Source organism: Mastomys coucha, unplaced genomic scaffold (genome assembly GCF_008632895.1).
Source record: "Mastomys coucha isolate ucsf_1 unplaced genomic scaffold, UCSF_Mcou_1 pScaffold21, whole genome shotgun sequence".
In the NCBI taxonomy this organism is placed as follows: domain Eukaryota; kingdom Metazoa; phylum Chordata; class Mammalia; order Rodentia; family Muridae; genus Mastomys; species Mastomys coucha.
Genome location: NW_022196904.1, coordinates 185,430,269 through 185,452,226, shown reverse-complemented (window position 1 = coordinate 185,452,226; position 21,958 = coordinate 185,430,269). Strand labels below are relative to the sequence as shown.

Sequence of the window (21,958 nt, the reverse complement as noted above, 5' to 3'; positions counted from 1 at the left end):
CATGGCTTATCTGTCTTGGATCCCAACCGAGCTGAGCCCAGTACTAGAACCAGATGCCTCTAATGATATATGGGATGTCACAAGAGAAAGCCACAAGGATATCAGGTGTTCATTCCCTGGGATGCTGGCATGGAGGCCACGACCTATGCACCCTGCCCCCTTCCTCAAGCCAACAGATAGCCAGCTGATCCCTGACTTCTGCTCTAACACACACCCAGGCCAGACTTTGATTGTATAAACCATGTATTTTCTTAGTCTTATGTAGTCATTTGCCTTGAAAATGCCCAACAGCTGTGCAATCCACTGCCAGTGGTATATTACTCACACACCACAGGGGAAAGTGTCACCATCCCTGCCAACTCTTCTGCTAGCATCCAGACGGGCACTTAGTTTCTGAGCTGCAAGGGAATAGGGATGGCTCTCTACTTGCAGCTGGCCCTGTCCCCTGGCTGGAAATCCTCAGATATCTGGGTAGGAAGACTGGTGACCATGTGGCTGTGGCAGGCAGGACCACATAAGGGCTTGACTCCACTGAACACAGGTACACTCGCTCTCTCCGGCCCAGCTGCACACACATCTTCCTCCTGCTTGTCTTTGCTTTCCCATTGCTCCCTACCTCTGTCTCCTCCTCACTCCATCTCTCTCCTGGATTCCAACAACTCCGGAAAATATACCATGTTTCAAAATTAGACTGCAAGCACTATCTTTAAAAAGCAAATCTCAAGAACCTGAGGAAAAGGAGGTCCAGCGACAGGCCCAAAGTGGGATCCAGCTCAAGGGGAGGTCCCAAGGCCTGACACTATTACTGAGGCTATGGTGTGCTTACAAACAGGGACCTATCATGACTGCCCTCCGAGAGGCCCAACAAGCAGCTGAAAGAGTCAGATGCAGATATTTGCACCCAACCAATGGACAGAAGCTGCTGACCCCTGTGGTTGAATCAGGGAAAGGATAGAAGAGGCTGAGGAGGAAGACGATCCTGTAGGAGGACCAGCAGTCTCATTTAACCTGGATCCCCAACCAGTCAGCACACAGCAGTTGATATGAGTCCCCCGACACATATACAGCAGAGGACTGCCTGGTCTGGACTCAGTCAGAGAAGATGCACCTAACCCTCAAGAGAATCCTCAGGAAGTGGGGACTTCTGGTGGGGTGGGGGTAGGAGGTGAGGACATCCTCTTGGAGATGGGAGGTGGGGGGAAGAGGAGGTATGAGATGTGGAACAGTCAGAGGGTAGACTGGGAGGGAGATAAAGTCTGAACTGTAAAAAAAGATTAAAGAATAAAAAAAGTAATTAATTTAAAAAAAAATCTTACAGACCCCTCAATGTCAGCACGCCCAACTCCAAAACTTCTGTCTGGAATCATCCCAGGCTTCCTTTTGCCATAAATTCTACAAGCCTAAAAAAATTAAATAAATAAAGGGAAATATCGTTCACTAAAGACCTATTAGATGCTATGGATTTCACAGGTGCTGGCTCTGAACCCCTTCAGCACCCAGCTAGCTGAGCACTGTGATCTCTGGTTTGCAAACACTGAGGCAAATGAAATGTCAGACTTCCCCTATCATCTGCTAGGAAGTGACAGAGGCAGGAGTCGAACCCTGACCCCACTGGTTCTCACAGCATTTACTCTTCCACCTCAAAAGTCTCAAGGGCTCCCCCACTAAGGACAGTATCCTTATGCCCAGAAATCAGAAATTTTCACCAGACAGGCTTCCCTGGAGTGGAGCAGGGCCAGGGGGAGAGGACAGGGGACCTCGAGGTTGTCTGAGCAAGAGAAGCCTATCAAGGAGGCCATGTAGAAAGAAACTGCTTGCTTGTGAAACTTTCAATTAGTGCACTTGGGGGTAATTTATTATCAGGGAAATTAAGTGATTCCATTAGCCTCCTGTCGCTTTCCAAAATAAATCTGTCAGAGTCAGGGGGTGAGCGGGAAGAGGAGAGGAGATGAGAACCTCACTGTTTTAATTCTTTTCTCTGCACTTTGCCAAGTGTGGGCCCAGGCTCCATTTATCCAGGGGAATGAAGCTGGCGACTGTCCTGAGGAGCCTCTCTGCCACTCTTGGCCCCTCTGTGGCTACATTTCCAAATGGGAACAAAAACAGAGCCCAGCTTGGGGAAATGGGGCAAGTGTCCAGAGTGGGGAAATGGGGCAAGTGTCCAGAGTGGGGAAATGGGGCAAGTGTCCAGTCTCTGCGCTGAGAGAGAAAGAAGGCGGAGAGCTGCAGCCAGCACTGCCACTGGAGGGCCTGGCACTCTGGTAACTCCCTCCCAGTTAACAAATGAGGTTCCATAATGAAGATGCCCCTCCCCCAACATCCCCAATCATCCACTAACTCCTGTGTTTTGGGATCAGTGGGCTAAGCCCAAGAGCTGTGTCCACAGCTCTGTTCTCTTCCCATCTCCCTCTAGCAATGCCGGTGCTTCTCTGAGTCAGACACACAGCTCTAAGGAAACATGGTGGGCCAGCTCAGAAGTCCGGGTCTGAATGCTCAGCTGATGCTCTAAGCTATGGCCCCAAACTGTTGTACCAATGTCAAGTGTCCAGGGCACACTTGTATGAAACCCTGTCTCCCAGACTGTGAGCAACCAAACACAAGACACTGTTGCTTTATTCTAACTAGCCCAGATGCAAAACAAAAACAAACAAAGCCACAATGTTTTATTTTATTTTATTCGGTGCTTGACTCTCTCCAGAAACCCAATATATATTTGTGGGATTAATTAATCACTCTGTAATATAAAGTGTCACTCTTAGCTAAATGGAGAACCAAATCTTGATCAAGAAAGGGGACACTGAACCTTTTTCATAGAAAACTCTAAAGAGACAAGGACAGAGCCGAGGGTGAGCTGGTGTTTCCAGCAGGGAGAAAGCAAATTCCACCCCTTTGCTCAGAACTCCAATTCTCTGAGCAGCCCTGCTGGCTCCATGGAGATGAATGTCACCAGACGATAAGGGTGCCGAGAGCCATGGGCCACTGGAATCTTCCTCTCCCAGACGCCCAGCGCTGGCCATGTCTGCAGGGAGCTGTAATCTTTCTCTTGGCACAGCTTCCTGGTCATTTCCTCATATATGCCTGATAAAAGAGCAGGCTTGCTTTGCTCCTGTAGCCGAGGCAGGAACTACAGGGTGCTAAGACCTGTGTGAAATCCTCTGGAAGGTTCAGCACCCAGCAGGGAGTCAGGGTTCTTTCGGGTCAGAACAGACACAAAATCACCACTGAAGGAGCTGTATGCTGCCATTGCGGAGGAGGCAGAACACATAGCTGCCATTATGGAGAAATCATCCCAGCCCCTCATTACATCAGCTGTCCCTAGTGGGACCATGTCTGACTCCATGCCAAGCCCACTGCCCATTCTTTTCCAACGGACACACAAGTGGAGAGAAAACAAACACTAGACACCCTCGGTGGGTAGTTTTCAGAATCAATAAACAGCTTTGGTTACCGGCAATTACACAAACTGGACGAAGATATTCCTGCCAAAGGAGATAAGACTTGGACGGAGACTAGACGTCCAAGCAAGTCCTGAACACCTTGGTTCCTGCTCTTCTGGCAAGGACAGGACAAAGGGGTCAAGGTAGGAAGGAGATCGCCCTGGTCCCCTGTTGGTGTACCACAGAGCACCAGATGAGTCCTCCCTCCAGCAGATGAGTCCTCCCTCCATCTGGATGTCTCATTCACCAATGTATTCATGTATCACTTGGGGAAGTGTGTGCAGAATTGGATATTGGTAAGAGTCCTCTGGTTTTATATGTCTGAAAAACCCTCAGAAAATGTTTGTGTTGCAGGCCTGCAGACCTCTTCTGGCGCCAACACCCTATGGTTTAGTTTGACTGGTTGGTTTGTTGTCGTCATCGTCGTTGTTGTTGTTGTCGTTGTTGTTGTTATTTTTGAGCCTCTGTAATAATCAGGTATGGTCCATGTTTATACTAGCTTCCTTCTAAAGTTATTGGAGATTTTAAGGGATAGCACATGAAGAATTTTCCAGTACACCTGGTCCCTAAAGAAGCATTGCTAAAGCAAGAGTTGAACTTTCCCTGTCCTCCCAGTCATTGACTGCCCCCTGAGGCAGTGGCTCTTGATCTCACTTAGCCCATAGACAGTGGACTATTGAATACATGAGAATTTAGGATTCTTAAATCACTCAGAACAGACTAAGCTATGCTACATTAACAAATGAGTCCAAAAATCCCCATCGTTTCACACAACCAAAATGTATTTCCTAGTCCTTCTACACATCTGAGACAGGTCAGTGTGAGGGTTTTACTCACTCATGGACAAACTAGAGAGGCTTCAGCTCAACACACAAGACTATGATCACCATGGATGAAAGAAGAACATGTTAAACCCACACAGTGGCTCTTATGGCATGTTTATACATCTCTTCCATTCTTGTTTCTGAGACTGAAACAAGTCCCAAAACGATGAACTGGGGATCTACTGTACCTTGTACATTCTGGGGACAACATGATACACCTAAGACCAGGACTGGGGAGATGGCTCAGTGGGTAAGGCACATGCTGTGGAAATATGAGTAACAGGGTCCAGACAGCAGCACCCACATAAATGCCAGGTGGGCCTGGTGGCCTACCTATAATCCCAGCATTTAGAAAGCAGAGCCAGGGAATACCAGACCAGGAAGAGTAGCTTGATTAGTTGATTCAACAAGTTCTCCATTCTTGAGTGGGACCCGGTCATGCCTCATTGTAGACAGTGGACAACAATCAAGGAAGACACATACATCGACTTCTGGCTTCTACACATGTGCATGCCTCCATACATGAATATACATCCACATACATACTACACACACATTTACATGTTTTAAAAAAACAGATACACTAAGTATATGATTTTATAGTGTTTGCACTCTATAAATCACAAGCAGGAAAAATGTCAGGAACTACAGCAGACCCAGAGTGTCCACAGAGTGATGGACAGTGGCGTGAGGTAACAGGGAGTCAGGAAGAAAAGGCCTACTTCAGATGGAAAGGTCAGAGAAGGCCATTCTGAAAGGAGAAACCAAAAGATGGGAAGAGGCCAGTGGGTCACACTAGAAAAAGAAGGAAAAAAAAAACCTCCTGGGTAAAGGGAGTGGGCATTGCAAATGCATGCAACAAGAAGGAGTCGGTTTCCAGAGCGCTAGGCAGAAGGTGCTGGGTGCAGCAGCAGGCGATTCGTTGGTAGCTAAGGTCAGAGAGATCAGCAGATAGTTCAGTCCTGTCAGTCACGTTGCCTGGCCCAGAACTGTTTTGGGAATTAATAAAATGAATCCGCCCGGCAAACTCCATTTCCCACCTGGCCCCGTTTTTGTGCTGGTACCGTTCGGCCTCGATACTAAGTTCTGGCGGGTTTTTGTTATTTTCTCCCAGCAAGCTACATCTCGCTCACATGCAACTCTTTACACACTCCCACAATCATTCATCTAAATAGCGCCTAAGACCTGGTAAGTAAACCATGACTCTTAAGGCCTCAATATCCAATCAGGTTTATATAATAATAAAATAGCAATTTACAAGATTCCAATACAATAATTTCAGAACCAAATAATAAAGACAATATTCTAACCCAATTAATCTATTTTGTGAGAACCTGCTTGGTTGTATAACCTTGTGAGGTCTGGTTCTCATCCTCTGTCTCCATGATGATGTCTCCTCCTGCTCCTGACCCCCTCTCCTCCTCCTCTCCTAACCTTTTTCCTCCTCCAACTCTAGCTCCACCTCTCTATTCCTGATCAATCACAGTCCTGTCACGGCCCTAATGTGATTGGACAGAGAAAATGCTACAGCACAGAACCTGGAATGTCCTTCCTCGAGGCCTTGAGACAAGTAACCCTACAACTAAACCCAGCCGCCAAAAGGACAAAACCTTCCAGAGACACTCGCCTTTCTAGTTTCCTTGTCTCTCCTTATAAGGCATAACCTGAGAGCTCTTGCAAGCTCCCTCTGAGAGTTCAATAGATTACTCATCTCTCTAGTACCAAGATCCATGCCGTCTCTTCCCGTTCAGCTGTGCGTTTGGCCTGCCATGTCCAGATGGTCCTCCTTCTTAAAATTCTGTTCCATGTCCTCTCCAGCAATACACAGGCAGCACTTCCTGTTTTAAATAAAAGCCTAAATCCCATCTTCTTTGTGACATTCTAAAGCGAGAGGCAGCTGGCCTCTTCTTGATTTCTACTACCACAGGATGAATTTGACCCATGTGACATGTCAATGGCCATCTGAAGCTAGAGGCAGCTGGCCACTTCTTGATTTCTTCTACCACAGCACAAATTTGGCCCAATGGCATGGGCTACTGCTTCTCCCTGAATCCTTCTCTCTCCAAGAGAACCAAAGGCTGCTGGGAGACAAGGATGATGCAGCTGAGCCGGAGCTCTTTGAACACTCACAAGAATCCCCAGATAGAAGCAGAGCTCTGGGGTGGTTTGATTCGGTAAGAGAATCAGCAAATGACTTTGTGACCCATGAGCATGCCCACATCTATCGGTTTAGGTAGCTCACTACCTCTGTATATCTAGATCCCTACCATGGCACTTTACTAAAGCTGACTAGGGCTCAATGAATGCTTGTGTGATAATTCACTAGCTATTTTAGATGTCTGACCTGACATCTCTGGGTCTCAGTTTCCTCATCTCGAGGTGAGAAGTGATGTGAGCTCCTTCCACTGAAGTCATCATGAAAGGCAAATGACGCATCTCCGTGAACGGTTCTCCAAGTGGCTGAGGGAATCCAGCTTAACAGACCTTGTCATTTTCCTGTGGACACCACACTCAATGGAGAAGGATGTGAACTGGAGTTGGTTGAACTTACCCTCTTCCTACAAGAACAAGCCAGACCAAAAGCCAAGGACAACACTGGCATTGCGTCTCAGGGAAAGGCGTCTGTGCTCTTGAAGGAGTGCTCAGCCCTGTCATGTTTGATTTCAGGTCTGCCAGCCCCCCACTTCCCTTCTGCTTGGAGGGAAAGGGGATTTGGGGGAAAGAACTGGTGAAAGGAGAGATTTGAATGGTAAAGGTTCACATTGTTTTGGGGTCACATATCTCCTCCCATCTTGCTTTATTTAGAGGCTTGTTTTAGTTGGGGTCTCTCCAGGGGTCTGCTCTGCCATCTCAGGCATTCTCTGTATCAGAGAAGAGCCCTGGGTTCTAAGAAGTTTCTAGAAAAGTTAGGGAGTTCATCATCTGCTCAGAGCAAGGGATTCTGATCCTCCTGACATTGAATGATACAGATAGGAGATCAGTCCCAGTACCCACATTCTCATTCCACAGACAGGGATGACTGAGTAGAATTCTGATTGCTGTGGGCCAGCAGTTGATTTTGGGGAGCCCTTCAATCCTCATAATTTGAATTTCCCCCAGTACTTCTTCCTAAGATTGCCGTAAGAACACCTTTGGATGGTGCTTACGGGGACCTTACCATAGCTCCTGCAATATGAACAAGCACTGACTTTTATTATTCTACCACTAAGACCCAGGGTAGAGGTTTGATAGATCTCCAATGTAGAAGCCTGGACACTATGATTGATGGTATTCACATAGCTCTCTGGAATATAAAAGAGCTACAACTTGATAATGCATGTTCCTAAGACATGGATGTCTGCTCCATCAATCCTGCCCACACATATACTCTCAGAACAGCCACAGAATAATGACACCTCAGTCCAGTGTCTCTGGCAATCCAACATATCCATGATAAACAGAAGAGTCTATATCACCACATTGCTAGACCCTGATGGCCACACTCTGAAATGGAGATGGCAGGGATACATGATGAAGAACTAAAACTTCCTATTCCAAAACCCAATCCAACCCATATACACACTCAGGACCAAGAATTGAGTCTGGCTCTCCCAATTCCCAGAGCACAATGATAAATTGGGCTTGTGATCTTGATGTGTCTCTATTCAGATTCTAAATCTCCTGAAGACAGATGCAAATCTATGTATCTTTAGAGACTCACCACCTGACTCAACCATATACATAAGAAATCCTTGGTAAGGGCTGGGGGAGACACTTCAGCCAGCAAAGTGCCATACAAGCATGAGGACCCGAATTCAACCCTCAGGACACACACAGACACACATGCACACACACAGAGACATATACATATACACACACATACACATGTACATACATGCATGCATGGGTATACGCACACATATACACACATACACACATATGTGAACACAAATCTGCATATGTGTGTGCATACACATATATCCAAGCATGGGCACAAGCATGTTTGGGAACACACACACACACACATGCAGGTGCATTCACACATGTACACTCACAAGAGCACACACAAATAAAAAAAAAGTATTAGGAAATGAGTCAATGTCCACCGAATACAGTTACTTTGAGATAATTCTATTTCTCTCTCTCTCAACACAAAGCTCTCGCCTCGTGATGATAGAGGCTGAGAAGCCAAAGCCTTCAGTCTAAGATGAAGTCTAGAAACTCAGGGAGCAGGAGATGGCTCAAGTCTGACAGTCATCTTCCAACAGAAATCCCTCTTCAGCATCCTGCTTTTCGAGGAAGGTTAGCCTTTAATCTAGTGACAAGACTTCAACTGATAAGACGAGGCCACCCACATCATGCCATATCATCTACTTTACCCACAATCTGCTCATTTAAAGGCTAAACTCATCTAAAAATAATAATAAAAGTAACGTTCTTCCAAGAGAAAAGCAGGAGAGACGCAGAGAAGCATCAAGACTTGAAATGGGTGTCCACAGAAAGAAATTAGACTGTTCAAGTGGCTTTGTGGATTAAACAAAACTCAGGGTGTGGCGTTTCATGGGAACCCAAACAAAGTCCATGTAAGTGAAGTAGGTGGCGGGGCCTGATTAAACACCTGCCACTAAGGCTGCTGTAAACTGTGCCACCTCCCTCTGCAGAAAGCCAAGTGGCCAGCTCCACAGACGCATGAGATGCTGCCCCAGCCCGCCAAGTACCTCACAACCCAGGATAGCTAAGTGGTGGTCCATGCTGGACTGGAGTCCTGGCACCCCAGCCTCTCCATTCAAGAGCTATTTGTGGACAATACTGGTAGATTCCATTAGAAACAAGTTAGACACTTACATCCTGGTTTCTTCGATTCTATTACCAAGCCCTTCGGGAGCCAGATGAAACAATGTGCCAGCCAAGACACCAGTAGTGTCCAAACAGCCTGTTCCACCCCTAACCCCCATCCAAACACTGCCTGTTACCTCTTCCAGCTTCCCGGAGCAGAACTATCATGTGGCCAGGACACTCAGACCACCACCCTTGGTCATATATTGAATACTTCGTATATCAATTGCCGTAGCTCCTATTGTTTAGTCTACATAGGTCTGCTTCAGGTCCTATTCCAGATCTCCCTGGACTGCCCCAGCAAATAAAGAATTCACACCGAGGACCACAAAGGCCTAGGCGGGCCAAGTTTCCAGGCCCCAGCTGTGGGATAGTTCTTACTTCAACTCACCTCTTCTGGATTTGCTTTTAGCAACAAGTAGCCGGGTAAGCAGGCCTTGTCTCTTGTGCAGGGCTGAGCTCCCTCTATGCAGGGACGGCTTCAGAGTAGGAAGCATGCTGTAACGTTTAGACCTACACATGAGTATGCAGGTGAGACAAGACCACCGGTGTCGCTGAACCCAAAGCAGTTGTGTTTACCTCATGAGACTTCACATTTACACTGTCAAGTAAAAGAACCAGAGAGCATGTAAGATTCCCAAGGCCCAACCCCTCCATGGGATTGCATAAGCAGATAATAGTGTCTATATGGGAGGAAAACTCTCCGATAGTGTAGTTAGCCGTAAGTTGTTTATGCACCTGTAAGTGACCCCAACCAATTCATTGTAAGTAACCCCAAGAAGCTCACTGGTTCACCCATCTGGACTTGTGTAGAATCATTTCTTTGGTCTGTGTCTTAGGTTTCTGTTGTTATAAAAATCACCATGCTCAAAAGCAGATGAGAAGGGTTCATTTTGCTTACATTTCCAGGTAGCAGAACATCACTAGAGGAGTCAGGGCAGGATCTCAAACAGAGCAAGAACCCGGCAGCAGGAGCTAAACCAGAGACCGTAGAGGAACGCACCTAGTGGCATTTCCTCGTGGCTTACTCAGCCTACTTTCTTATACCATTCAGATCCCTAGTCAAGGGTTGTATCAAGCACACTTGGATGAACCCCCACAACCATACCTATAATCAATCAACAAGCAAAACAGAACAAAAAGTACCCCACAAGCTTGTCCAAATGCCAGTGTGGTTAGGATATTTTTCTCAGTAGAGGTGGCCTCTTCCCAAATGTCAACTTGTGTCAAGTTGATATAAAATTTGCCCCCACAGTCTGCACTAACTATTCTTCCGGAGTTGAAATAGAATATATAGAAATACAGAAATAGACTCCCCAAGGAAAAGAACACAAGGAAGCATTGTTCCCCAAACACAGCTGGCAGCCAGAACAAGCCCCGTCGAGATGACAGTCCTCCTGTAAGTACTACACTTCTCCTCAACTCCTGGAAAAAGAGGTTCCCAGTGCTGAAAGTGGAGTTATTCTGCCTCCATGAGCTTCCCATCACCTCCCCTGGTCCTTAAAACCTGGCAAAGAAACAAGGACTGCAGAACCAGGCTTGGCTAAAAACCCAGGACCCAGACATTGGAGTGTGTGATTTAAAGTACCTGCAGAGACCTTCCTTCCTCAACACAGGGAGGAGCAACCCTCATGTTCTCCTACCCCTTCAAGTTGGGGAGGCCCCTCTGTTCTCTACACAGAGACGGTGAGTCCCCCAGAGCAAGGACAGGTGTAGGGCCAAATAGACAGTTCTCCTCAGGTCTTGATCTAGTGGTTCACTAACCACGCAGTTGGGAGGCAGGCAGCTGAACCTCTCAGACCCTTCATTTCTTCATCTGAAAAACAGGAATGAGAAAGAGAAGGGAAAATAATAAGAAATGTCCCTCACAGGAATTTCCTAAGGATCAGAGCTCGTAAAACACTTGAACTTGACCTTTGGTTCTGAGTAACAGTGGGGTTTCTTACTCTACAGAGACTCCCATACCCCAAACCTGGCATGGAATAAATGCTTATCAGACAGAAACAAGCTATGATCTGGCAGGAATACACTTGTCACCAGGTCTATCTTAATTGAATTCCTATGTGGAAAGAGTCTATCCCCACACCCCTGCTAGCAGAAGACAACCAGGCCATGGAAGTGTAACCCCACCAGTGCTAGCCACTCAGAAATGAGAACTCTGAGGAATTCCAGTAGCCCAGACAGATGAGAGTGGAGCAGTAGTGGTGAATTTCAGCCTCTCTACTCAACTACAGGAGTATCCCTGCAACAGGAAACGAGGTTTTCCACTGGCAGGCTTCGCTACCATCTCTGTGAGGCGTGAGCAGCAAAGTCTGAGTGTACTCTGTGCTCCAGTTACAGAGCCTCTTTTCAGATGCTTATGCAGGACATCAGAGGGTGTCAGAGCCACAGCTGGCACTGCGGTCCCTTCAACAGGTCCCGCCACTCCATGGCGACAGGTCTGCAGGAAGCTGGGATTGGGCCTCAGCTCTCAGCTCCCTGAGTCTACCTGCCATGGAGCTGAATGTGAACGGCTCAGTTAGGAGCTGGGCCTCAGGCACGCTTTAGTCTCTAAGCAGGTACAAGACCGAGAGCTCTGCACCAGTGCCAGGGGTCTGAAAGAGTGGGGAGAACCTCAGTGACCTCTCGCGAGCCTCAAAGCTTGGCGAGACAATCCCTGCCCGTGTCTACCAGGGAGGTGCTTACAAATCAGTGAAAAAACGCATCTGGCAAAGGACAGAGAAAGGTTAAGTATCATTGTGGGTAAGGCAGACCTCAGGAACCAAGGACGAGAACGCAAACAGGAATGCTTGCTGAGGGCTCTATACCTAGAATCTGAATCTAGCCCCTGAGCCTGCTCAGAGACTGCTCCAGGGGAGAGGGAGCCCACCTGCTGGTGCCTGGAGCAAGAGCTAGGAAGCTTCCGTGGTTCGGAGATTACCTTGAGTCCTCCGGGCTGTTGCATAAGCTTATTATTCACTACCCCGCCAGAAATCGGCCTGAGAGGGGAGAGCCAAGGCTCTCAGCCAGTCATGGTAATCCCTCAGGCCTTAGACATGCGATTCTGATACAAGCTTCGTGGAGGGCTGCTAGAAAAAGACCACCCCTTCAGGGGAAGGGGGATGCATGGCAGCCATAACTGGATATGTTATGTAAAGACAGTGCACCCCATCAGGTGACCTAAGAGGTGCCAACTCAGAGGCAAAGCAAAAAGAACTTGAGAAACCACTGTACTGCAGCTGAGCCTCAGAGCCTACTGACTTAGAGCTACACTAAGGTCTACATGTGGGTGCACTTATAAACACAATACATTGTGAAACATGTTTTGGACAGATCGAAGGCTTAAAAAATAAAAATGGGTCCACTTAGGGGAAAATAGCAGTTGGGATTGGAACATAGACAATCTTGCTTTAGAATCTGTTTTTTTACCAACAACTGGCTTATAAAATACCAAGAGAATTGGAGGGGGCACGAGGAGAAGGCACCAGAGTAGATGAGCCGATTCTAAAGTTCATAAAGAAAAATAAACAGACTGAATACCAGTAGACATTCTGAAGAACTATGGAAAAGTGCATGCTATCGAGGCTCCAGTAATTAAGCCAGCCTGTCGCTAAAATGCCAGAATAACAATCCAATGAAACAGAAAATGTGAGAAATAGACCCAGTTGTGGGGGGAGGAGGGAGGGACACTGGGCGTGTGATGAATGTGGCCTCCCAGGTCAGAGGAGGGGAATGTGGGGGAAGCAGTAAGTGTATAGGTCTATCTGCGTGACAAACTAGAGAAAAGACAATGTAGGATCCACGCATCAAGATAAACTCCAAAGGGACCAGAGCTTTAAAATCAAAATACTAGGGACTATAAAAGACTGGAAGAAAACAGTGGAACTCCTGTCCAGCCATGATAGCCATCTCTGAGGCTCAAATTACAGAAGTCGTAAAAACATAAAATAAAACACAGATTGTTTTCACTGATAAAAATTAAAACTTCTGGGATTAGTCATTAAAATGCTAAAGCTGGGGAAAATGGAATACACTTCTCATCCCAGGGTGAGGAGGTGGGACAAGCAGATCCTGGGGCTCACAGGCCAGCCGGCCTCACGTCTTACTTGGTAAACTGCAGGCACTTAAGCCTTAAGACCTTCCAGACCCAAAAAACAGAAAAGGTAGCCAATGGCTGAGGAATGGTATTCAAGGCTCACACTCTCATACGTGTACGCAAGATGCAAATGACACTGGCACAGAAATACACTGTGTCTTGTGGCTAGCAACTCACCCAAGGGCGGAAACTGAGCAGCCCTCTCTGGAGAACTCTAGAGGCTATAGAAAAGCGGGCAGCAAGGAAACCCCACGGGATGCAGGCTAGTGACGTGTCTCTCCACGCGGCAATGCACACATAGACCTCCACCCCGCAATCCCATCCGGAGAACCTCCCTAGATCGACTTGCCGATGACATAAGTGGCATGTTCACCAGGTGGTTTGCTACAGTGTTCATCAAGTGTTCATCAGCCAGGGTAGTGAAGTAAATTAAGGCTTGATGGCTCACCCACAAAACAAAGAGTTGCACAGCTGCTTGGAAAATGGAAGAATGGGGAAGCTTTTATGCACTCATGCAGAGTGCGCTCCAAGATAAGCAAATGCGTAAAGGAAAGTGGGGGGCCGGTGCACACAGCCATCCTTTGTGTACTAAAACCAACTGGGGACGAGGAGCGTTTTCTCTTCATTTACTTGCCTTTTCAAAAAAAACTAAATGAACGAATAAACGTGTTTTCCTTCTGACCCTGTGAGTCAGGGATACGTGGAGGGGAAATTGGAAAGGGGAAATATTTTTTTAACTCTAAATCTTTTTGAGGGTTGTGTGTTATAAGGTACAGGTGTACATATGTGCACACATATACACATGTGTGGAAGCCACGGGTCAAACTTAGATGTCATTCCACCACAGACATAATAACACAGGCAAGATGGAGGAGGGCCTCTCTCTGATGGATGCTGGGCCTCATGGGGTCTCATTTAGAACCCTTCAGTGCTTGTGGTTCCCCCGCAGAGGTCTCTCCCTGGGAGTATAAGATTGAATGAATGGCTAGCAAATCCTGGAGATCTGCCTGTCTCTATGGCTCCCAGCTGGAATTATGAGTACATGCCCCCCACACCCCCCAGCTGACTTTTCACTCGGCCTCTGGGGTGGAATTCTTGTTCTCGTGCTTCCAAGGCAACCAACTGAGCTAAGTCCCAAGCCTCTAAGCATTTTTGTATGAATCATGTGACTATTTTACCTACTCCAACATTAAGACTTTTAAATTTTGATGTTATGTTTTCAACTTCGTTCACGGCTTACTAAAGAGTAAGGAAGGACAGCGTCCTGCCATCCTCACTCAGAGCACTGCTATTGCACATCCCGTACTGCGGCTGGGGACTGTTTAAATGGAAAGGATCAAAGCTATCTAACCGCTGGGTGTGTTGTATGCAAATAGAAGCAGCACCTTTTCATTTGGGTCTGTATTCAAAATGTCCCTGTGTGATTCCAGAAACAGGAAACTGCGGGATACCCAGATGCAGAACCCACGGCCTCTATCTCCAGGATTCATCCTCCATGACGGTTCTCCACCCTGCCGGCTCTCAGAAACACCCGGGAAGAGGCCCCACAACTGCAAGCAGAGCCGGAGCCGCCCTGTTAAAGCGGGACCCGGGCCTCTGGGGTCCAGACAAGGGTCGCCATGATCCGATTCATCCTCATCCAGAACCGGGAAGGCAAGACGCGCCTGGCCAAGTGGTACATGCAGTTCGATGATGACGAGAAGCAGAAGTTGATCGAGGAGGTGCACGCCGTGGTCACCATCAGGGATGCCAAGCACACCAACTTTGTGGAGTTCCAGAACTTCAAGATCATCTACCGACGCTACGCTGGCCTCTACTTCTGCATCTGCGTGGACGTCAACGACAACAATCTGGCCTATCTTGAGGCCATCCACAACTTCGTAGAAGTGTTAAATGAATACTTCCGTAATGTCTGTGAACTGGACCTGGTGTTCAACTTCTGCAAGGTTTACACGGTGGTAGAAGAGATGTTCCTGGCAGGGGAAATCCGAGAGACCAGCCAGACGAAGGTGCTGAAGCAGCTGCTGATGCTGCAGTCCCTGGAGTGAGGCGGGCCTCTGCCCAGCCCGGCCTGCTGGACCAACCTGTCTGCTTGTCCCCTGCCAGGCTTGAGGCCCACCCCAGTAGCCCCCTCCCAGAGGAAGGACCCCGCAGGGTCTAGGCCGCAGGGGAAGAGGCCAGAACCAACTGCCTCTGGGCCCTATATGGATGGCAGAGGCCACCATGATGTCCCGAGTAACTGTGCCATTGTCGTGTGATGCTGTGAGTGTGTGTGTGTGCAACCCCCAATAAACCTGTGGTCCTGCCTGAAAAAAAAAAAAAAGAAAAAAGAAACACCCAGGAAGCCTTAGCGATACCAATTAGCAATTTAAAACATTTACCCATGTCAAATCAGCTGGAGTTCCCTCGGATACGGCTCTCACCAGGTGGGCAGAGGTTACGGTTGAAATCGCATGTTCGGGTGTATGTTTGACTAACTGCTCGCTATCTTGAACAAGAAGCTCGTAGATACCGGCTCTGTATTTACTCTGCTCACGTCGGTGGAACAAGTGCCTAGCAAACAGTTGGTGCTCAATATATTTTAGATAATTAAACGGACGAATGAATTCTGAGATCTGCTTTTAAAGCAGAGAAAAGGGGGAGACGTTAAGGCAAGGGCTACACTGAGACAGGCCCTGGAGGGTTCTGAGTGAGGCCCCGTTAGGCCCAGCAGCCCTCACAGAGAGGCCCTGCCCTGTCTTGGCTGTGATGAGGAGCCACCCATCAATCCCACCAGGAGCTGAGGACATACATATGTGGCCTCACATACAACGGCTTCGCTGAGTGACAGGGGATACTAACTGCAAGGAAAGGAAACAAGCAAAGTTGGGGCTCTTTTCTCTGGACACCATCCCTTCTAGAACATCTAATAAAAGCCAGATTTGCTCACAACAGAAATTAGCCAAATGAAAGACGCCACACGGGATATCCTGCACATTCTCTTCTTGGCCTTTATCCTCGAGTGGCACGGTCCCTGACCCAACCAATCATTTCATCCACTGCTGGACCTGGTAACTCTAGATCTCACTGTCTTCACCTGTGAAGTAAAGCAGCAATGTTGCGGCTTGTGCTTATTATAGAACAATGTATCGATTCTCAACAGATCCTTCTAGATTCAAATAAACCCAGTGTCCCTGACCCAAACCGGATGAATAAAACAGCCCCCGAGGAGATCAGAGGTACATGGCGCTGCTCTGTTTCTGTTTTCTTGCTTGATTTGTTGAGTTGGGACTGAACTCTGAGACTTGCACATGCTAAGCAAAGGTTGTATTTCTCAGCTGTGTCCCCAGCCCTGTGTCATTGTATTATAGCTGCTGTCTGAGAACCTAGTGTTGACATTCCCTTATTCTGCCTCCTGGCCATCAGGATAGAAACTGCTCTGCTCTTATGCGCCTTCGCATAAGGGACCAACACCTCTGTCACTGCAAGGCCATAGGAACCTCGAGTTGCTTTTGTTATAGTGACAAGGAAATTTAAGTAAAATCCTGTTATTGTGGATTGGAATGAGAGAATTTTGGAGAGCTTGGGTAAAATAAAATATATCATATGTGGTTCATTTGTTTCTTTTTTTATGTTTGTAAAGGCAACTAGAAAATTTAAAATTAGGAATGCGGCTTACATTATATTCCCATGGGCGACCCAGTTTGACAGCATAAGTAAGGGACTCGGCTCTGGCAAAACTTGATGTCAGGGCAGAAGCTTCTTCTGCACAATTTGATGGGGACCTGTGTCCTGGCTGGGTTTATGTCAGTGCAGCAAGAATCCAAGCCTCAAGTGAGAAAGCACCTGCATAAAGGATGCTGCAAGGGAATTTTCTTAACTAGTGATTGATAGGAGAGAGCCCAGCCCATTTGGTGGGACCATTCCTGGGCTGGAGGTCCTGGGAGCTGTAAGAAAGCGGGCTGGGCAGCCATGGGGAGCAAGGCAGTAAGCAGAACTCCTCTGTGGCCTCTGCATTGACTCCTGCCTCCGAGTCCCTGCCCTCACTGCTTTTATCTGGAACTGTGAGGGAAGTGAACCCTATCCTCCCCAGTTGCTTTTGGTCACAGTGGTTCATCGAAGGGGCGAAGCAGGAGTTACTGTCTACTGAGATGCTATCCCAAGCATCAGCTGACTCTCAAGTGTCGGTCTCACCTCTCCAGCATACAGAGAAGATGCACACCAGGACTTGTGTCAGGTACCCAGAGCAGTCTCAGCTTGACCAGGGTAGGTGGAAAGAGAAGACACTCCAGCTTCCATCCAGGAGATGCTGAGGGAACGCCTTCTTTCTCCAGGGAGGAGGTGCTCAGGGCCCAAGGGGCTGGGTTGAGTTTCTTCATCCCTGTGATGTATCTAATTCAGATCTGCAGTAGAGGAGAGATAGCTACTAGGTATACTTGGGGTAGCCTGAGCTCATTCTCTCTGCGCGTGCTAGTTCGGTGAGGGAGGGGGTGGCTCAAGATCCCCCTTCCCTCTGTGTGTACAAACCCTCTGTTTGACCCACGTAACTATGAGATAGATACTGGGCTACAACCATACCTTCACAAGGAAGGGTTACCCTCTACCATGGTAGTTCCCCAAATTTCATAGATAGGCACTTCACCTCCAATACAGTGTTGAGAGCTGAGACCTTTGGAGGAGGGATTGGGCTCTTCCTGGAGAAACAAATTCATCCACTCATGAACTGGTAGCTGTATAGGTTATTATAAGAGTGCTTTTGTTGTGAAAGCAAACTCTCTCTGGCCATATTATCCCTCCCACCACAGTACAAAGTGGAAGAGGGCTCCAGGGAGACACCAGTCCCTTAAGGGTGTGGCCATGCTTCTGTAGAGGTGCACATGCGCACATCCAATCAGACTCAGCAGGCTATTTGAAAAAAATGAGAAAAGACACAAAGTTAGAAGGAGATGGGGTAAGGGGTGGGGGTGGGAGGGGTGAGGATGAATACCATCAAAATACATTGTATGCAGTTGTGAACTTCTCAAAAAGTTACAAATTATATTATGTCTCTAAGGAAGGCCCTCGGAGGCCAAACACAACCTCTGTCTCACTCTGGAATTCCCCAATTTCCAGAGCCATATGCCAAATAAGCTTCTATTCTCCATATATTATGCACTTGTTCTCAGACATTTTATCACATGCACAGAAGTGTGTTTCACCAGAGCCTCTCTCCTGCCCTGTGCCTTTTAGCTGGTAGGGTCGGAGGATAAGACAGGACTAGAGCCAAAGCTCTGAGAAAACTCTGGCCTTGGTCATCACTGAACGATGTCCCGAGTCACACAGCCAACAGTCACTAAGGGAAGAGAAATCGAGAAGCCCAGTGATCCTTCATATTGCTACCATCACCCACACAAGCTGAGGACCTGGCTGAGGGCTATGTAAGAGATTCTTCTCTGAAGGCTAGGTGTGGCCCATGCCAGAATGAAGAGCTTCCCCACCCTTTCTTCAAGACCCAACTTGAGCTGTTCTTCTGTGAAGCCATCTGAGCCTCCCCCCACAAACCGCCAGCAACAGATCCTCTCTAACCTCTGCTCTACTGCCATCTCAAAATTGCACTCCAAACGGAGTGCCTAGCTCTGTCCCACCGTTGCCACCCCAGGCTTCCTACCTACAGAAGCCAGCTCAGCTCAGAAAGCACCATTGTTTCACCCTGGCCTCTGTGAGGTTTCTGAGGAACGTCCAGCCAGTCACATGCTCCTCAGCTGCGTGGCGCTGCGTGCTAAGCCACCACTATGGCAGGCTGGAACCAAACTTCAAGCCACTAAAGTCTGAGGTGTGGTGGCACACACCTGTGATCCCAGCACTTGGGAAGCCTTGGCAGGAGGATTGACAAACTGGAAACTAACCTATGCTCCACAGAAAGTTTCCGGTCAGTCCCAGATCTAAAATGAAACTCTAAAACAAAATGTTTTTCAAGTCACTTTTACAATGTTTCCTGCGGTTCATTATCTTCCATGGATTCAGAGAAAATCTTGGGTCTCCCCCTTCAGAGAGCCAGAGGACCTACCAGGCTACAGTGTCACACACCACCCCTGCCTTCTACTGGTTGATGACTTAATGGGAAATGGCTTGCTGTGTCTTTACTTTTCTGTCTTTAGGGCCACAGGCAACAACAGAGACATAAACAAAATCCCCAAGGAAACCGAAGATACAGATGCAGATGGCCTGGAGACAGAAGCGAAGGCCCCACCAAGGAAGTGATGCGCTAGCTGGGTCTTACATGAAAGGAAACTGGGAGAGATGTTTCAGACACCAGAACCTGCACCTCCGGGGTCAAAGGGTAGAAAGAAGCACAGAATCCAGGGCGCTGTGAGAAAGGGGTTATCCTTCCTGGACTCTAAGTATATGTGCTGAAGTACTGTTAATGAAAGAAGGGAAGAATGGGGAGAGGGGGAGGGGGAGGGGTCCAGACCCTGAAGGGCTACACGCATAGCTGGACTCCAGGATTGTGCCCTTGTTATAGGAAATGCACTTCAGAAGCCGAGTGGAGGTTAGCCCACTGTGGAGGCTAGTCCACTGTGGAGGCTAGCCCACTGTGGAAGGACTAAGGCAATCTGATAGATCCTGGACCCCCCAGAAGAGAGAGCAGATTTGTACTTTACACATTTGCTGACCACAAACTGGATAGGGAAGAGGGAGGAAATTTAACTCGTTCCCCCAAACAGAGGATGACATGGGCACTTTCACCTTTATCTCCATAGGGGCAGGCATTGCTAATCCGTGGTAGCACTATTTTCTGTTGAGTCTAGTCATTGGCCACAGATTTCATCCAAGGTGGCTACCTTCTTTAAGATAGCACACAAGATGAAGGCGGTTTTCTCTCCTTGCCCCAGGGAAATAGAGCCAATATTGACATTAGTCTAAACTAAACAACATAAGATTCGTGTAAAGGTTCCAAAGAAGTCGAATTTAAAATACAGGGGGAGGGGGACTTGGGATTCATTTCACTCCAATTCAAAAGACTCACTCTGTCACAATCTCTCCACCACACCCTGGAAAATAGACTCAGCTTCCAGGCTCACCAACTGCAGTGTGGCCTTCCACTTCCCACCATCACCTGCACAATGAGAAAGGTGGAGTCTGATACAGACAAGAAATCAAGTTGGGTTTCCTAAAGAGATGGGACAGACATATTTCTGGTCCACCCTACCCACACGAGTTGTGTCCTAGCTGGGAAAGGGCTGAGAATCTCCCACTGTCCTACCCCAGCTAATGAGTCCAGAATGACAGCAGGGCCTAAAGCCATAGAAAAATGCATCTCTATGCTCCTGCCGTCTCCTCTCAGTTTCTGGCAGGCACTGGGAGGAGCAAACTCTAGAGTCTTTTGACCCTCTAGTCTCCGTACTTGACCTCTGTCCAGGCCTGGACTTCCTTCTTCTGTCTCAGCCCCACCTGAGAGAGCACAAGGAAATCATTATCAGGCTTGTGGGGGTGGACGGGTCCTCATCACTGAGGTCCAGCCTGCATGGTGCTGGGTGAAGGAGTTCCCTCCAGTAACTACCCCTCCTTCTCTGGCAGGGTGCCCTAGACAGCTACCTGTTCACTATTTGATCTCCTGTGCAGAGCTCCAAGTAGTTAGGGCCATAAAGTAGTCTGAACCTGGCACAAGCCAGAGGAAGAAAGCAGCTCCCACATATGACACCCGCCATCATCTGTGAGGCCTGACATTCCTTGACTCCAAAGGAAACCTCACAAGGACCCTACCATTGAGGAGAGATCCAATCAATGTGGCTTTCAGAACTACAACTACAGGAAGGAAATCCTTCAAGGCGAGGCCAGGGTCTCTAGTCAATGGAGGACTGAGTTTCTAACCCCATCCTCAGTTTCCCTCTCTGTAAAATGGGGACTGTTGCAGTAACTGCAGGCTTTGTGGGAGAAGCTACTGCAGGAACAACCACAGAGGGAAGGAGGCCCACAGCACACAGCCGGGCTTAGGCCAACTTGACATAAGCGAGACTCACTTGGGAAGAGGAAAGCTCAACTGGGAAAAGATGCTGGCCTATGGGAAAGATCATGGTACATTTTACTGATGGATGATTCATACGGAAAGATCCAGCTCACTGTGGGTGGTGCCACCCCTTGACTGGTGACCATGGGCGCCATTAGAAAGGAGGTTGAGCAGACTGTGAGGAGCAAGCAAGCAAGCAGCACTCCTCCGTGCCTTCTGCATCAGCTCCTGCCTTCAGCTTCCTACCATGTTTGAGTTCTTGCCCTAACTTCCCTCCCTTGTGGACTGTGACGTAACTAGAAGCTGAAGTAAACCCTGTCCTCTCCCTATGGCGTAACTAGAAGCTGAAGTAAACCCTGTCCTCCCCCAGTCGCTTTTGGTCATGGTGCTTTATCACAGCCACGTTAACCTTAAGGCAGGGGCTTGGCACAGACTGTCACTTGAGCTGTGGTTCACCAGCTCCTGGTATCCAGGTGATGGGGTGAACTGTCCGTCCAGGTGGTCCTCCTAGCCTTTGGAGAGAACAAGAGGCCTGGAGTTACCACGCCTTCCCATCAGGCATCAGGAAGCTTGTGAGGTTTCCAGGAGAGGATGTGCTACATCAGCCCATCAGCCAGTGTTGTATAGCGTGTCTATGCACTGTTCCCCAACTGGCTCAAGTGTTCAACTCTTGGTGGACGGCTGGCGGTGCTACTTCAGATGATGTTGGAAGCTTTGAGAGACAGGACCTAGCCAGAGGAAGTAAGTCACTGGAAGCCTGACTTTGAATTTACACTTGCCTGGGGTGAAGAGATGACTCGGTGATTAAGAACACTGGGTGCTCTTTCAGAGGACCTGGGTT

General features: G+C 48.1%; 1 protein-coding gene and 1 long non-coding RNA gene across 2 annotated transcripts; one reads left to right on the top strand and one right to left on the bottom strand.

Annotated features, from left to right (window-relative positions):
- Positions 1 to 9,495: 9,495 nt before the first annotated feature.
- Positions 9,496 to 17,927, bottom strand: LOC116104008. Its single transcript, XR_004123659.1, has 6 exons — positions 17,773 to 17,927; positions 17,325 to 17,533; positions 16,081 to 16,227; positions 15,533 to 15,704; positions 10,665 to 10,892; positions 9,496 to 9,677 (listed from the first exon to the last, which is right to left on the bottom strand). It is a non-coding gene; the product is annotated as an uncharacterized LOC116104008 (long non-coding RNA).
- LOC116104007 (AP-2 complex subunit sigma) lies at positions 14,746 to 15,459 on the top strand. The gene has a single exon (XM_031390697.1). It carries the CDS (start codon positions 14,771 to 14,773, stop codon positions 15,197 to 15,199), a length of 429 nt encoding a protein of 142 aa, XP_031246557.1. The 5' UTR covers positions 14,746 to 14,770; the 3' UTR covers positions 15,200 to 15,459.
- Positions 17,928 to 21,958: the final 4,031 nt, after the last annotated feature.